The 13,102-nt window shown below is 41.1% G+C and overlaps 3 protein-coding genes across 3 annotated transcripts; 2 read left to right on the top strand and 1 right to left on the bottom strand.

Moving 5' to 3' along the window:
- Window positions 1–1,167: 1,167 nt before the first annotated feature.
- LOC103969500 (uncharacterized) lies at window positions 1,168–8,098 on the bottom strand. Its single transcript, XM_009383040.3, has 3 exons — window positions 6,990–8,098; window positions 2,210–3,452; window positions 1,168–2,099 (listed from the first exon to the last, which is right to left on the bottom strand). Exons 1-3 carry the CDS (start codon window positions 7,062–7,064, stop codon window positions 1,615–1,617), a joined length of 1,803 nt encoding a protein of 600 aa, XP_009381315.3. The 5' UTR covers window positions 7,065–8,098; the 3' UTR covers window positions 1,168–1,614.
- Window positions 8,099–8,299: 201 nt separating this feature from the next.
- LOC103969984 (pentatricopeptide repeat-containing protein At2g33760-like) lies at window positions 8,300–10,669 on the top strand. The gene has a single exon (XM_009383614.3). The coding sequence runs from the start codon at window positions 8,342–8,344 to the stop codon at window positions 10,667–10,669; it is 2,328 nt and encodes a 775-aa protein (XP_009381889.2). The 5' UTR covers window positions 8,300–8,341.
- A 1,361-nt stretch (window positions 10,670–12,030) lies between these two features.
- Window positions 12,031–12,615, top strand: LOC103969501 (CRIB domain-containing protein RIC4). Its single transcript, XM_065085356.1, has 2 exons — window positions 12,031–12,187; window positions 12,239–12,615. The coding sequence occupies exons 1-2, from the start codon at window positions 12,031–12,033 to the stop codon at window positions 12,613–12,615; spliced, it is 534 nt and encodes a 177-aa protein (XP_064941428.1).
- The last annotated feature ends 487 nt before the right edge of the window (window positions 12,616–13,102 follow it).

The raw sequence follows: 13,102 nt of genomic DNA on the forward strand, positions 1-13,102 counted from the left end.
TTTGACCAGGAGACAGCCTATGATAAGACACTGACACTCACATGTGTGTGTCTTTCTTGCCTTGGGACCCCTCTCTTCTCTTTGTGAATTAGCATGGTGACAACCACACTGAAGAATGTGCCCAGATATTTCTGCTTCCTCTACTCCCCTTACAGGAGAACTGATGCAGGTTTCAAGAAGGGTCCCCCTCAAGAGAAGGATAAACAGGTCAAAGTAGTTCCCAAGGAAGGAGGGAGGACAAGTTGACATATTCTTTGGAGGGCTAAACTTCATTGTTCATCCGAGCATTCAAAATCTTCAGCTCCCATCACACTATTCGGTTGTCTAATACATGACAGTGGTGCTTTCTGAAACTGTGTGAGACATAGATGGTTTCTGTCAGCCAGGAAGGCTGGAATTGACGAAGAGAAAGGTGCTCGTTGCTCTGTTTGCTGATCAGGAAGGGCAACAACCTGAATCGAAGAAGAGGTTCAAAATTCATGGACCAATAATGTCATTGCTTCATTTGTTTTCTCTCTCTTATGGATTGATTAAAACTCATCTTCCTTTTGCTCTTCTGCTCATATGTTGCTACTGATCCCAGCATCTCTTTGTATCGGGATACTTATTGTAGATCTTCGTATGCTCGAGAATTGAGTATGTGACATTGTGATTGATAGGCTTGACTGTGTTGTTCCTGACTTTATGTTCTCCAAGTATCTTCAAAGAGGAATCATATTTGATTCAGATAAATTATTGATTATTCAACTGTAGACCAGCATGGAAAGATTAGGAAACCAAGGCAAAGATACAGACCAAGGGAAGTTTAGATAGTAGCATAGATCTTGAAAACATTTTTAGTAGAATTTGGTAAACTATATAACCTGAAAGCATATAATAATGCCACTGCTATACAACATGGTAATAATGCTTGGGAAATCAAGCATGTACATGTCCATAAGTATATGCCTTCAGAAGCTTTTGCACCTATAGCTCCAAAATTATATATATATATATATATATATATATATATATATATATATACACACACACACAGTCAAAGAATAGCCATTTTTTCCAATCAGTGCAGCAATTTGCATTTGATGAATGCCAACAGAAGAATTATGGTAGGGGCCACAATATTTTCAGAAAAATCATACTAAACATTGATAAAATCCATCACATATATGAATGATAACAGCCTCTTTCATTAGCTTCTCTTTAATGAAAAGATTTACATCAATACATATCAAAATTGTGCACAGTGCAGCAAGATCAGAACTCCATGATCTGGCAATAGCTCCCTTCTAGTTTATGGACTTGGAATACTGTAGTCTATTTAACTTGCTTCTACTGGAAATGACTCAAAACTCAGATTTCAATGAATGAAATGCCAGTTTATCGAGTCCCACGAGTCGAGAGCCATCCCACTTTGGATATGCCAAGAGCAGTGACCCATATCGTTTGGCCCAGGCAAGGATACCAGTACGTTCAAACTACAAGTTTGTGCTCATGCCAGAAATAACAGGCATATGGAAACCCAAGGCAGTAAAATGCACAAATCAACTATATGTTCATGCTGCCGGATATTCCAAGGTAAATCAGGCACTTCAAGTATAATGAGAATATCTGGTATCAGAAAGGAATGACATAAGGCAGGGCAACAACATCCTCTGACTTGATTCTTAATGCCTCAGACCAAACCTGGGGTTCTTCATTGGTCTCCAGCTTCGGTTTTGGCTGTTGCAGATGGTGACAACTGCTGAAAAGCCACTCTTGGTCGTCATGCTCAGGCCATTCATCCACTTTGGGAATGGAGTATAGTTGGTTGAGATACATGGAATCCGGGTGAGGACTTGTACAAATTTTACTAGTTGCACCACTTTCTGCAGCAACCGTTTGCGTAAAGCCAATGGATGATGGCTGAACTTTTGTGATACCATTTTTTATCTGTTCCTTAATATCTACAGGTTTTCCTATGAGCATGGTGTTTATGGCTTCAGGTTTTACTGAAGGGTATGCTGTAGCAACATGGGACGAATCCGGTGCCCACCCATTCTCTTCACAAAGGTGAGAGGAAGTGTTTGCTCTCGGAAACTTGTTAGGTAGCAAATTATTCTCTGCAATGTCATGGCAAACGTAGTACCATAAACCAAACAGATGAAGTTTATAACACCAAAGTAACTAAGGCTGCCTGCAGGATAACAGAAAGGAACATTAGATAACTTACCGTTGTGAAAGCCATTTGTATGAATTTCCTTTCTCTTCTTGACATTGTCATTGATAAGGTAATTCTTTGCATCATCTGTCTGAGGGGCTAAAGGCTCTAGATTGTGACTATCTAACTGATCCTTCTTCCTGCCATCTTGGGGCTCATTTTGTTTTTTATGTTTCTGTTCGCCTCTCTCTTTTATTTTCGCCTTTTCTTTCTTTTTCCCTTTATGTGTATCTTTATCCTTGATCTTCTTCTGATCATGATCCCCATCCCTGTGTCTCTCTTCTTTCCTATCATCAGCTTCCCTCTCCTTATTCTTCGCTTTCCCCTCCTCCGTCCTGTTGTCTGCACCCTTCTCCACTGATCGGTCCATCCCATCAATTCTTCTTTGCTCCATAAGGTCATGGTTTTGAATGATTTTGTTAGATTCTCTTCGGTCATCCATCTTAGTTGCAAGGCCAATAGAGTCAACATTTTTATTAGTGGAAAAGATTTGTGCTTGTCGGCCCATTCCATTAGTTGTTCTCCGCACCACACTACTAGAACATGAGGCAACTTCGTTACTCTTGTAATTATCATTTTCCAAACAATTTGCAGGGGATGGGTCCTCAAATCTTCTTTGAACAGAACCAACTGGTTTCTCCACTGGTAATGCCCTACCACCATTCCCTCGTTGCCCTGTGCTAGCAACTTCTGGGACCAACTTGTCACTTGTAGTTCTTTCCTTCGGCACCGCACCTGCAGAAACCAGCCCCTCATTTCTTCTTTGAGTTGAAACAATATATTTGCCAGCTGGTCTTTCCAAACCATCATTTCTCCTTTGTGAAGCACCCATGGAAGGTGGAATGGTTTTATCACTCGCAGCTCTTTCCTTAACCAATGCAGCAGCACCCAAGCTACCAATGCCTTTTGCAATTGGATTACTGAAGTTCTCAATCTTTCTATTTGTTGCCACCTTCTCTTCATCTTTGATCCTCCTGTCCAACTCCTCAGTAAATCTATAATGTTTAATTTCCTCACTCTTCTGGCTGCACTCTCCAAATGTGTCTTCATGGAGAGAGACGATCTTTTTGTCAGACCTATCATATGGTATCCTGCTCTTATCCGTGCCCTCATCCTTCTTCTTGTCTTTCTGCTTTCCTTTTCGATCTTTTTCCTCCTTGTGTTTATCTTTAATTCGATCTTTGTCTTTTTTCTCTTTGCCTTCTCTCTTTTCTTTGTCCCTCTTCTCCTTTTTATGCTTCTTTCTGTGCTTCTCCTGAGAGTCAAAAATTAACCACAAAGGTCAAAAAAAAATTCTCTCTGAGCTTTGGATGCTCACCAAAAGTGATCTAACAACAGTATTAAGAAGACATCAATTACCAACATGTAAGCCACATGAGAAATCTAGGCTTCACTTTAAAAATTGTCATCGAATATTTCAACAAATAAAAAGTTAGCTTCAGACAAGTGATAAAATTTTGAATGCCAGTATCCAGATAGGCATAAGCTAGAACAAAGCTAAAACAGCAACCGAAGAGTAGAGCAACCAAGACGAGAACTCCCCCGACAACAGATTAATCGTTAATCAAGATAGCCATCACTGAGCCTTACCACAAAAATAAAGCACAATGAACACTTCAATAAACAAACTGAAGCATCAGAAAGTGAATACACCATTCAATGTAGACTGTATAACCTAGTATACTCCTAATATGGACAAGTTTGGTACATACCACAAGCTTGTGCCCATCAAGATTTTCCACTAACATATACATTGGGTTTCTAGATGAATCAGTAAGCACTTTAATTTAATGGATAACACAGAACTTAGAAGATGCAAAATTACTGCAATCCAAACCCTAGAAACCTCTAACAGGTAAATTTAGACGTCTGAATGTCATAACTACATTAAAAAAAATTATTTATTGAACAAACAAAATTAGCAAACGAAACAGTTGAAAACGATTGCAGGTAACAAGGCTAGAAGCATATATTTAAGCAATCTCTTTTTGGTAGACATCACCAATGGTCATGATTGGCATCAAGAGTTAGTGCCAAAACTGCATTGCATGGATTGGATTGATTTATTTTTCAACCAAAAACAGAAGAAACAAGCAAGAAAGCAACATGAGAAGTTAGGTATCCATTCTATTCCTATTAGGTAGATGAATAATAAAGGAAAGAAAGAGTTCGATAATGGAAAATGAAATACAATGGGAATGACAAATTCTGTCAGATAGGACATGTATGATGTCAAGAATTTAGTAGTTTGTTGGTCAACAACTGGTACTTAGCCTAGTTATATTAACAATCTTTTTATTTTTGCTTTTCTTCAAAAACAACTAATGATCATAAATCCATGGAAAACTGGTGAATATTAAAACCGCATACACCTGGAAAAAAATGCAAAAATTCCAAACCATAAAAACAACCCTACAGTGAAGACAAACTAAACCGAGATAAAAAGATGGTCAAATTTCAAATAGCTTGAGAAAATAGCCACTAAATTGACATAATTGACACAAGATAGAACATTGGTGCATCACAAAGTACCTACAAGTTTTCTGATTACAACACCAAGTCTCAAATTTATAGCTTGTTTTTGTTGATAATTCAGAAGATGGCATAGTACCTAGAAAATCATATGTGAAATTGCCTAAAATTATAAAGAACTGATACATCCTTACAATAAAACTCCATTATAAGGATTTAATAGCTCTATTTAATAATGTAGACAACAATAATAATCATAATTAGATGCCAAGAAGGTTTAGTAATGCTCCACATACAAAGCTTGATATCAAAAAAAGGGAGCCAAGCACATAACGTCATTCTTGTACCACCGAAATTGATAGTCCATGTCATGACTGGAAGAAATATGGATAGCAAATCCCTGTAGGTCAGGCTGACCATGTTCAAATCAACCTGTTCAATTTTTTTGGCGTTCAAACTAATAATCATGATTTTTATTATTTTCGGGTATATTAATTTTCATTTATTTTTATGTAAAAGGCTTAACTTACAAATGATTATTAATAACATTGAGATATTTTCTTGGCACTTCCCAATAGCTAGTAATTTCTAAACAGTCATTTTTTCTGCAACACAGGCCTCCGACATGAGCAAATTGAGTGGTCGCATTAAAATATTCCAAAAAAGACATCTTCATAGCTTTTTTCATTCCATCTCCTTAAGTAACATCAGGAGAAAGCATCATCCAAGAAGACAGGATGTGTTTAAAATTTTAAACAATGCACAACCATAATGTTTGTTGTTTTCTAGCAGCAAGAATTTCCTGTATAGAGCATAATCCCCACCAGAGAATCTGCTTGGAATCTAACATCCATTCCTGTACTATGGTTCTTGCTGACTGGTGCTACAAGTTAGAAACACCTATTCTAACACATTAAAGATAAGAACATCTCTGGATAGCACAGACTGGAACATGATTCAAGTGAACTCAAAGCAGCTCTGGCACCATAAATTTAAGATTTTTGGTAAATAGGACCCACTACCAGCTCATTTATAAAGGCTTTGTGCCAATAACCCTATGATCATGTCCATGAGAAATCAGGAGACTCAATTTCATAAATTGATACATCAGAGTGAACGAGAAACCATCAAGAATTCTACATACATCCTTTTCATATAGTAATATGCCTAGGATCTCCAGCATGAAGCAAAAACATCAGAATCGTTTTTTCTCTTTTTTATATCAAATGTCAAGACATGCATCTCTATTATTACAATGGGAGATGCCTTCTTCACCACTCTCTGTACCAGCAGACAATGTCATGTCACTGGTCAATGGGAGAATAAAAACATCAGAAGTGAAATGGTGGAATAGCACAAGGTGCTGTGATATGCACTGGGTGTACGGAAGATCTATTATATAACAGGCATTTTAACATTGGCAAAATTAGTGATTAACAGACAATGAATCAGGAAGCCACAAATATGCGATTGTAGTAATAAGCATTCATTTGAGAGAGCTGAATGGTGGTGCTTCACCCATCAAGACAATGTAATATATGATTTTCTCTAGTGTGAGTGCTAAATCATACCGTCACTAGAACCTGACTACAGTAAATGGGATTTAAAGAAAAGAAGTTGTCATGGTACATAATTGAGACTTGAGAGATACATCCTTGCATTGTTATGGACGAAATATCATAACTAAGGCTATAAGTCCATGGGCAGATGCAATATACTCACATGTAACTTTAAATAATCTATTAGTCTCTTAGTTGAATGAAAAGCACAAATGACATCAAAAGTAAACTCAAAGACAAACTAATTGTATGGAGTTCTGGAGTTCATTCAATTCAATAATGCAGTAAATTTTAATTGTTTATGTAATTTTTGCACTGTCAAGACAGAAGCCTACAATTATCCAAGTTGCACTCAAAATAATTGATCAACATATTTTTCCTTTACATTCCAGAGTATGGTTTCATAATAATAACTCAAATGAGACAAAAAGCACACATGAGATGAAATTTATATTTCCCGTCTTAATTTAGGAGGGTTCAGTTCAGTAAAAAGGAGCAGCTTGTGGTTATCAATCCCAAGAAGATTAAAAAAAGATACTGAAACAGAACCTTGCCTCATAGGATCAATTCAGCATGTTAGCTACAGCCACAAAGAACAAGATCAGTTGATACACAAAAGAACGGGTTTTACCACAACAATACTCAAAATATTTCCTAATCTAATTTAGCAACTACCGAATGCAAGGTGCACAAAACTATAAATCCAACAGAATTGAGTGAATGAAAGCGAGCATCTTCATATGAGCTTACAAGAGAGGCACCTCAGCTAGTAAGCCTACGTGGTCGTTCGTCTTCTTTTCAAATCCTGGTGGAGGATAGGGGAAGCAGCGAGACATTGCACGGTGAGTGTTGGTTGACTAGAAATACTAGCATCCAGAACAACTGTTCCAGTATGGGAACGGACCACCACCAATACTCCTGCCTCTGCACCATGTCCTCACACACATTTCCAGATTCAGAACCACTTCATTGCTCTGAACACAAACTACCACCACCAATCACTCAAGGAAACCAGAAAATTCTACGAAATGGATGTAAAACAATCTATACCTAATAGACTCCGTCAACACTCGTACCAAAAAGGAATTAAGATAAAGATCACAAACACCGGAAAGAATCAAGATCACCCCATCCTAGAACAGCATTGCCCGCCACCAAACACACACGACACGCTGCAGAAATCGATGAACCAATCTACTGGAATCGGCGTGAAACAATCGACCTGAATCTTAAAGCGCAGTCCTCTTCCATGTCTCAACCCGTGACCAAAGCCAGGCCCCTTAAATCATCACAATTCGAGATAAAAACATGACCTTTTTTTTGTCTCAACAGGGAGGCGACCCCCAACAAGCAACACCAACGCTTCAGCAGCCGAAAAGACCCACGCCACAGGAACCCTAAAACCAATCTCCAGAACACTACAGAAGGCGTCTCTAGTCCTGCCCTCCTATCCCTAAACCTAAATCCTCAATCGCCAACCAAGGCAAAGAGGACGAGCTCCAAATCCGGAAAAGAAGAAACCGAAAAAGAGGGAACTTCTCAGGATTCAAAGAAGGTCCATGAAAGCGAAGGATGGAACCAAGAACGGGCAGAAACGGACCAATCTTGACCGGAAAACCACTGAAATTTCGCGGTTTTCGACGGAGAAAGATTCCGATGAGGGATTAACAGCGGGGGTGCAAGAAGATCCAATCGCGTTCGTCTCACGTCAGGTACATATATGGATCGATCACAGAATCATCTACAGAGGGGAGTAAACGAGGGTTTGCTCTCTCTCTTCTTCGTTACTTAAAAGAGACGGATCGTGGAGGCTGCGGCTCCTTCGTTTCCTTCCCTTGATCAAACCACAAAGGGGAAAAGAAAGAGGAAAAGGAGGCTGGAGAGAGTTATTTATAGACCGCTCCCGTTGGGGTAATCGATAGTAAATAACGCAGGAGTTTGGTTTAACGGGTCGGATCTTTTTATCCGGATCTTAAAACCTGTAACATGTATATATATATATATATATATATATATGTTAAATAAGAGAGATAATATACATCGTGTATACTGTATTATGTACACATATATAACGAGTTCGTAGTTAGCTTCTTCCAACTCCTTAAGACTCCGCATGCTGCCAAGTACGATTGCTGGCCCGGCGACTCTGACCGGCTTCTCGAATTCGCCGCGCCTCCTCCGCCGCCCCATCGCCTCCCTCCCTCTTCCATCCCCACTTCCCTTCTCGCTCACAGGCAATGCATCCTTTCCGACTCCTGTCTTCCCGTCTTCTCCGCAGCCTTCTCCGGAAGACGCTACCTCAGCCTTCGTCCGCTTTCTCAGGGCCTCCTCAAGATCCGTTAAGTCGCTCCTCGACGCTGGCCTCCTCCACTCGGTTGCAGTCAAGGCCGGTCTCGGCCAGGACGACCGAGTGCGCACCGGCCTTCTCAGCCTCTATTGCAGGTGCGGCTGTGTGGACCTCGCGGGCAAGCTGTTCGACGAAATCCGCGAGAGAGATGTGCTCGCGTGGACCCTTCTGATCTCTGGCCGCGCTCGGGCCGGGCAGTATCGGGAGGGGCTAGAGATGTTCGCCGCGATGATCGCCGAGGGGCCTCTGCCGAACCGCTTTACCCTGTCTTGTGTTCTGAAGTGCTGCGTGGGTTGTGGTGATCCTGGAGCGGGCAAGAGCGTCCATGGATGGGTTCTAAGAAACGGGACTGAGTTCGACGTTGTCTTGCTCAACTCAATCCTCGATTTCTATGCAAAATGTGGTGCCTTTGCATGCACGAAGAATCTTTTCCGAACGATGAACGAGAAGGATGCGATCTCATGGAATATTATGATCGGCGCGTACCTGCGTCAGGGTGATATCGATGGATCGATGGAGTTGTTTAGGACATCACCCTATCAGGACGTATCAAGTTGGAATACGATCATTAGTGGGCAAATGGAACATGGTCTTCATGCAATAGCCCTTCAAATTCTCCATACAATGGTGGATATGGGACCTCGGTTCAATCAGTTTACCTTTTCCACGGCTTTGGTGATAGCCAGTAGATTAACTATGCTGGATTTGGGGAAGCAGCTTCACTGTCAGATACTAAGAACTGGGCATGTAGGCGATGTGTTCGTCAGAAGTTCACTGATAGATATGTACTCTAAATGTGGGGATATGCACGCCTCGTCCTTCGTTTTCAGTGGCTCATCAGAACATACAGATGGAACAGTGACAGAAAGCATTTCCTTCAGTGCCATGGTTGCTGGGTATGTCCAAAATGGCATGGGCGAAGGAGCTCTGGAGCTGCTACGCGACATGTTTCAGCAAGGGGTGAAGGTGGATCAGTTCACTCTAACCAGTGCCGCTGCAGCGTGTTCTGATGCCGGGATCCTAGAGCAAGGCAAGCAGGTACACTGCTGTGTTGAAAAACTAGGCCATGTGTATGATGTTTTCCTCTCATCTGCAATCACTGATATGTATGCAAAGTGTGGCAGCTTGGAGGACGCCCGAAAAGCTTTTGACAACTCTCGTGTCACCAACGTTGTACTGTGGACTTCAATCATCGGTTCTTACGCTTCACATGGTCGGGCGGCAGAGGCTATTCATCTGTTCGAACAGATGTCAGAGGAGAAGATTGTTCCAAACGAGATAAGCTTTGTGCATGTTTTATCAGCTTGTGCCCATACCGGACTGGTTGGGAAAGGCCATGCATACTTTAAATCAATGCAAGAGGATCACGGCATAGCTCCGAGCGTCGAGCACTATACATGTATGGTTGATCTCCTCGGTCGAGCTGGTTTACTCGACAGGGCAAAGGATTTCATACATGAAAAAGGCATCAGCAATTATCCTGTTGTGTGGACAGCACTGTTATCAGCTTGTCGAGTTCATAATGATGTGGAAATGGCGTCTTGGATCTCTGAGCAACTAGTTCAACTTGAACCTTGTGACTCTGGCCACTACATTTTGCTATCTAATATGCATGCTTCCAGAAGGAAATGGGAGGAGGCCTCAAAACTTAGGAGGATGATGCACGAAAAAGGTGTGAGAAAAAGGCCGGGGCAATCTTGGATTCAGATAAGGAACAAGGTACATACATTTATTGTAGGAGACAAGTCACATCCTGAAGCAGCTGAGATATACTCATACTTGGAGAGCTTGATTGGGAGACTGAAGGAAATGGGATATGCCAGTAGAACAGATTTGGTTCTTCATGATGTGGAGGAAGAACAGAGAGAATCCATCCTGAACTTTCACAGTGAGAAGCTTGCTGTTGCTTATGGGATCATGAGTACTCCAAAAGGAATACCTATTAGGGTTATGAAAAATCTACGTGTTTGTGCAGACTGTCATGAAGCTATCAAATATATTAGTCAGGCTACATGCAGGGAAATAATCCTCAGAGATGCATATAGGTTCCATCATTTTAGCAATGGGAAGTGCTCATGTGGGGATTACTGGTGAATGGAGTTGAAAATGATGGAGCACCCATTCACTTCGCCTATCAATTCTAACAACTTGCATGGCCTCCAAAACCAGCATCGAGGTAAATACTTCGGAAACTACAAAAAAAAAAATTAATGGAAATATCAAGCAAAATGCTCAATGTTTTGCCATGCAGTTAGATTTATTACTTTCTAGCTAAGTTGGCATTTGCATATATTTGGTGACTATGAAAGTGTGAAAATTTTGTTGCTGTTTTATTATGCATCATCAACAATTATTTCGATTATGGTAGGACACATGCTAGATGTCAATCCACATGTTTTGCAGGATTATTACTCAATTATACTAGTATAAAAGTTGCTTACCTGAGCTATTAACACATTCACTTGCAGATAAGTCCATCTTTGTGGTCTGCTTACAGTAAATTGTCAATGATCTAAAGAAGACAGTACATATTTACCTCAAATTCCTGTATGATTTTGGGTCTTAGCTTTCGTATCCAAAGAACAGAACACTCAAATGCCAGTTGAAAGGAAAGACCCCTCAAAGAAGCCATTCTCACATGCTTAAGTTGTAAGTTAGTATTTCACTTGTCTTGAGGAATATGTCAAATGCCATAGAGGTCCAAAGGGAAAACTGTTGTCCCTGAAAGCAAAGCTAAGATCTGGGAAGATCTAGTGTGCTTCAAAGGACCGCAAGAGGGGGATACTGGAGTCTACAAATGACAAGAATGCTTTTGGTGGTAACTGTCATTAGTTTGTCTGGATACCCATGTTATTGGGCCCTGGAATCTTACATTAGATTGTGGATATGGTGTCACAAGATAGTTTCTATTTTTATCACCACAATGCAACACGTCCTGCACTTTATTGACAGCAAAAATCTTAATTAAAGTAGTAATTGCTCATGATGCTGACATTGATCCCGAAAGATGTTGGACTACCTGAAAAGAACTTGGCCCTGTTCTTATATGTTTTCTGCTGTTTAATCTTGCAGTCAGAATCCTTGATTTGGTGTTGGTTGGTACTTGGTGTTCAGGGAAGGAAAGGAAAGCAGCAAGCAAGTTCTTGGCCATCAAGGGAGGTGAAAGCTGCAATTGCTCACAGGATGACAGGCGGCTGAGGCGGATACGGTTCCCAACACACGAAGGAAGCTGGGTGGCCCTACAAATTGCAACTCTAGCTGTAGGTATCTCTGAACCAACTCAACTCACTCCATGATGCACACCAAACTTGGGTGACTCCTCGATCTCAAATCATTCATGCTTGCCAACAAAGCCTCTGCACCAAACCCAATATAACAAATCCACCTGAGCTTCATTCTCTTCATTCTCATAACCACCCTCTCTCTCTCTCTCTCTCTCTCTCATTTATGAGGCAATGAGAGACCGGCGGATTGATAGGTTCATCCTCCTTCCCTTCTCCGTCGGCTGTGTCTCTGAGTCTAGTGTTGCAGTCTACGAAAACCAACCCAAGAGAGCACAGAGGGATGGAGCCCCAAACACACCGAGTAACATTCTTTTCTTCTTCCTAGTTGGTATGCTATGATCCTGATGGTCGTGTCTTCATATAACTGTTGTTTTTGAAGGTGGAGATGGTGACAGGCGGCAGTCTACTGTAGAAGTCAAGAACTCATCTGCTGTCCTTGCCTTTCCAAAGCCCAACATCTCTGCAGGGATTCAGAAGCTAGTCAAGAGCTTCAAGAGCTTGTCCCAACATGTTGTTGTGTTGTACAAGGAAGAGGATGAAGAGGTGGAGATGGAGATTGGGTTCCCAACAGATGTGCAACATGTGGCCCACATAGGATGTGATGGATTCAACAGCAGCATGAGCAGCAACAAGAACTGGGACAGAGCCCCCGAGTTGCTGCCCCTCCCCTCCCCAATGCAGCAGTATGAGCTAGCCGTGGCTGCACAGGCTGGAGCCCCTCCACCCTACGGTCCCCGTGCGTCTTGGCCACAGTGATGGTGATCGAGAGGAGGGCCATGTGAACTTGCATATCTTGCGTGACATGACAACCTATTACATATTTTCTGGTCCGAAGATGCAAATTTGAGTTTGTAACCACAAACCCACTCATCATGCCACTTCTTTGACTGCCCACCAATGTGATTTTATATTGTGGTATATAACATATATATCTATATACATACTGTTGAGATTAAAAGGTTAAAGAAGACCTGTTCTTGATTGGATGCGACAACTATTGGTCTTGTATGATGAATCAAACTTAGATAGAAAGTAGAATCACAGGTCATCTGATAGATTGGTTTCAATGATGCGATCAATTTCCTCCTTGGCTAATTGGATCTCCCCAACAATCACAGTCATAAGATTATTCTTACAGGATCTAAATGATTGGAAGGATTTGAAATTTTAGTGCCATCATATATGTCAATCACTGATGCAAATATGAAAGAAATGGATCACAATGAAAATGAGCATGGGTCGT

The sequence above is a fragment of the Musa acuminata genome, chromosome BXJ1-10 (assembly GCF_036884655.1).
Source record: "Musa acuminata AAA Group cultivar baxijiao chromosome BXJ1-10, Cavendish_Baxijiao_AAA, whole genome shotgun sequence".
NCBI classification, from domain to species: Eukaryota; Viridiplantae; Streptophyta; class Magnoliopsida; order Zingiberales; family Musaceae; genus Musa; species Musa acuminata.

Excerpts from the sequence above, each read along its gene's own strand:
- LOC103969500 (XM_009383040.3), bottom strand. The coding sequence starts at position 7,064 with ATGTCTCGCTGCTTCCCCTATCCTCCACCAGGATTTGAAAAGAAGACG. Across the intron at positions 3,453-6,989 it reads ACGTAGGCTTACTAGCTGAG|GAGAAGCACAGAAAGAAGCA; the intron begins GTGCCTCTCTTG and ends TTTGACTCTCAG. Across the intron at positions 2,100-2,209 it reads TACAAATGGCTTTCACAACG|AGAATAATTTGCTACCTAAC; the intron begins GTAAGTTATCTA and ends ATGACATTGCAG.
- LOC103969984 (XM_009383614.3), top strand. The coding sequence starts at position 8,342 with ATGCTGCCAAGTACGATTGCTGGCCCGGCGACTCTGACCGGCTTCTCG.
- LOC103969501 (XM_065085356.1), top strand. The coding sequence starts at position 12,031 with ATGAGAGACCGGCGGATTGATAGGTTCATCCTCCTTCCCTTCTCCGTC. Across the intron at positions 12,188-12,238 it reads TCTTTTCTTCTTCCTAGTTG|GTGGAGATGGTGACAGGCGG; the intron begins GTATGCTATGAT and ends TTGTTTTTGAAG.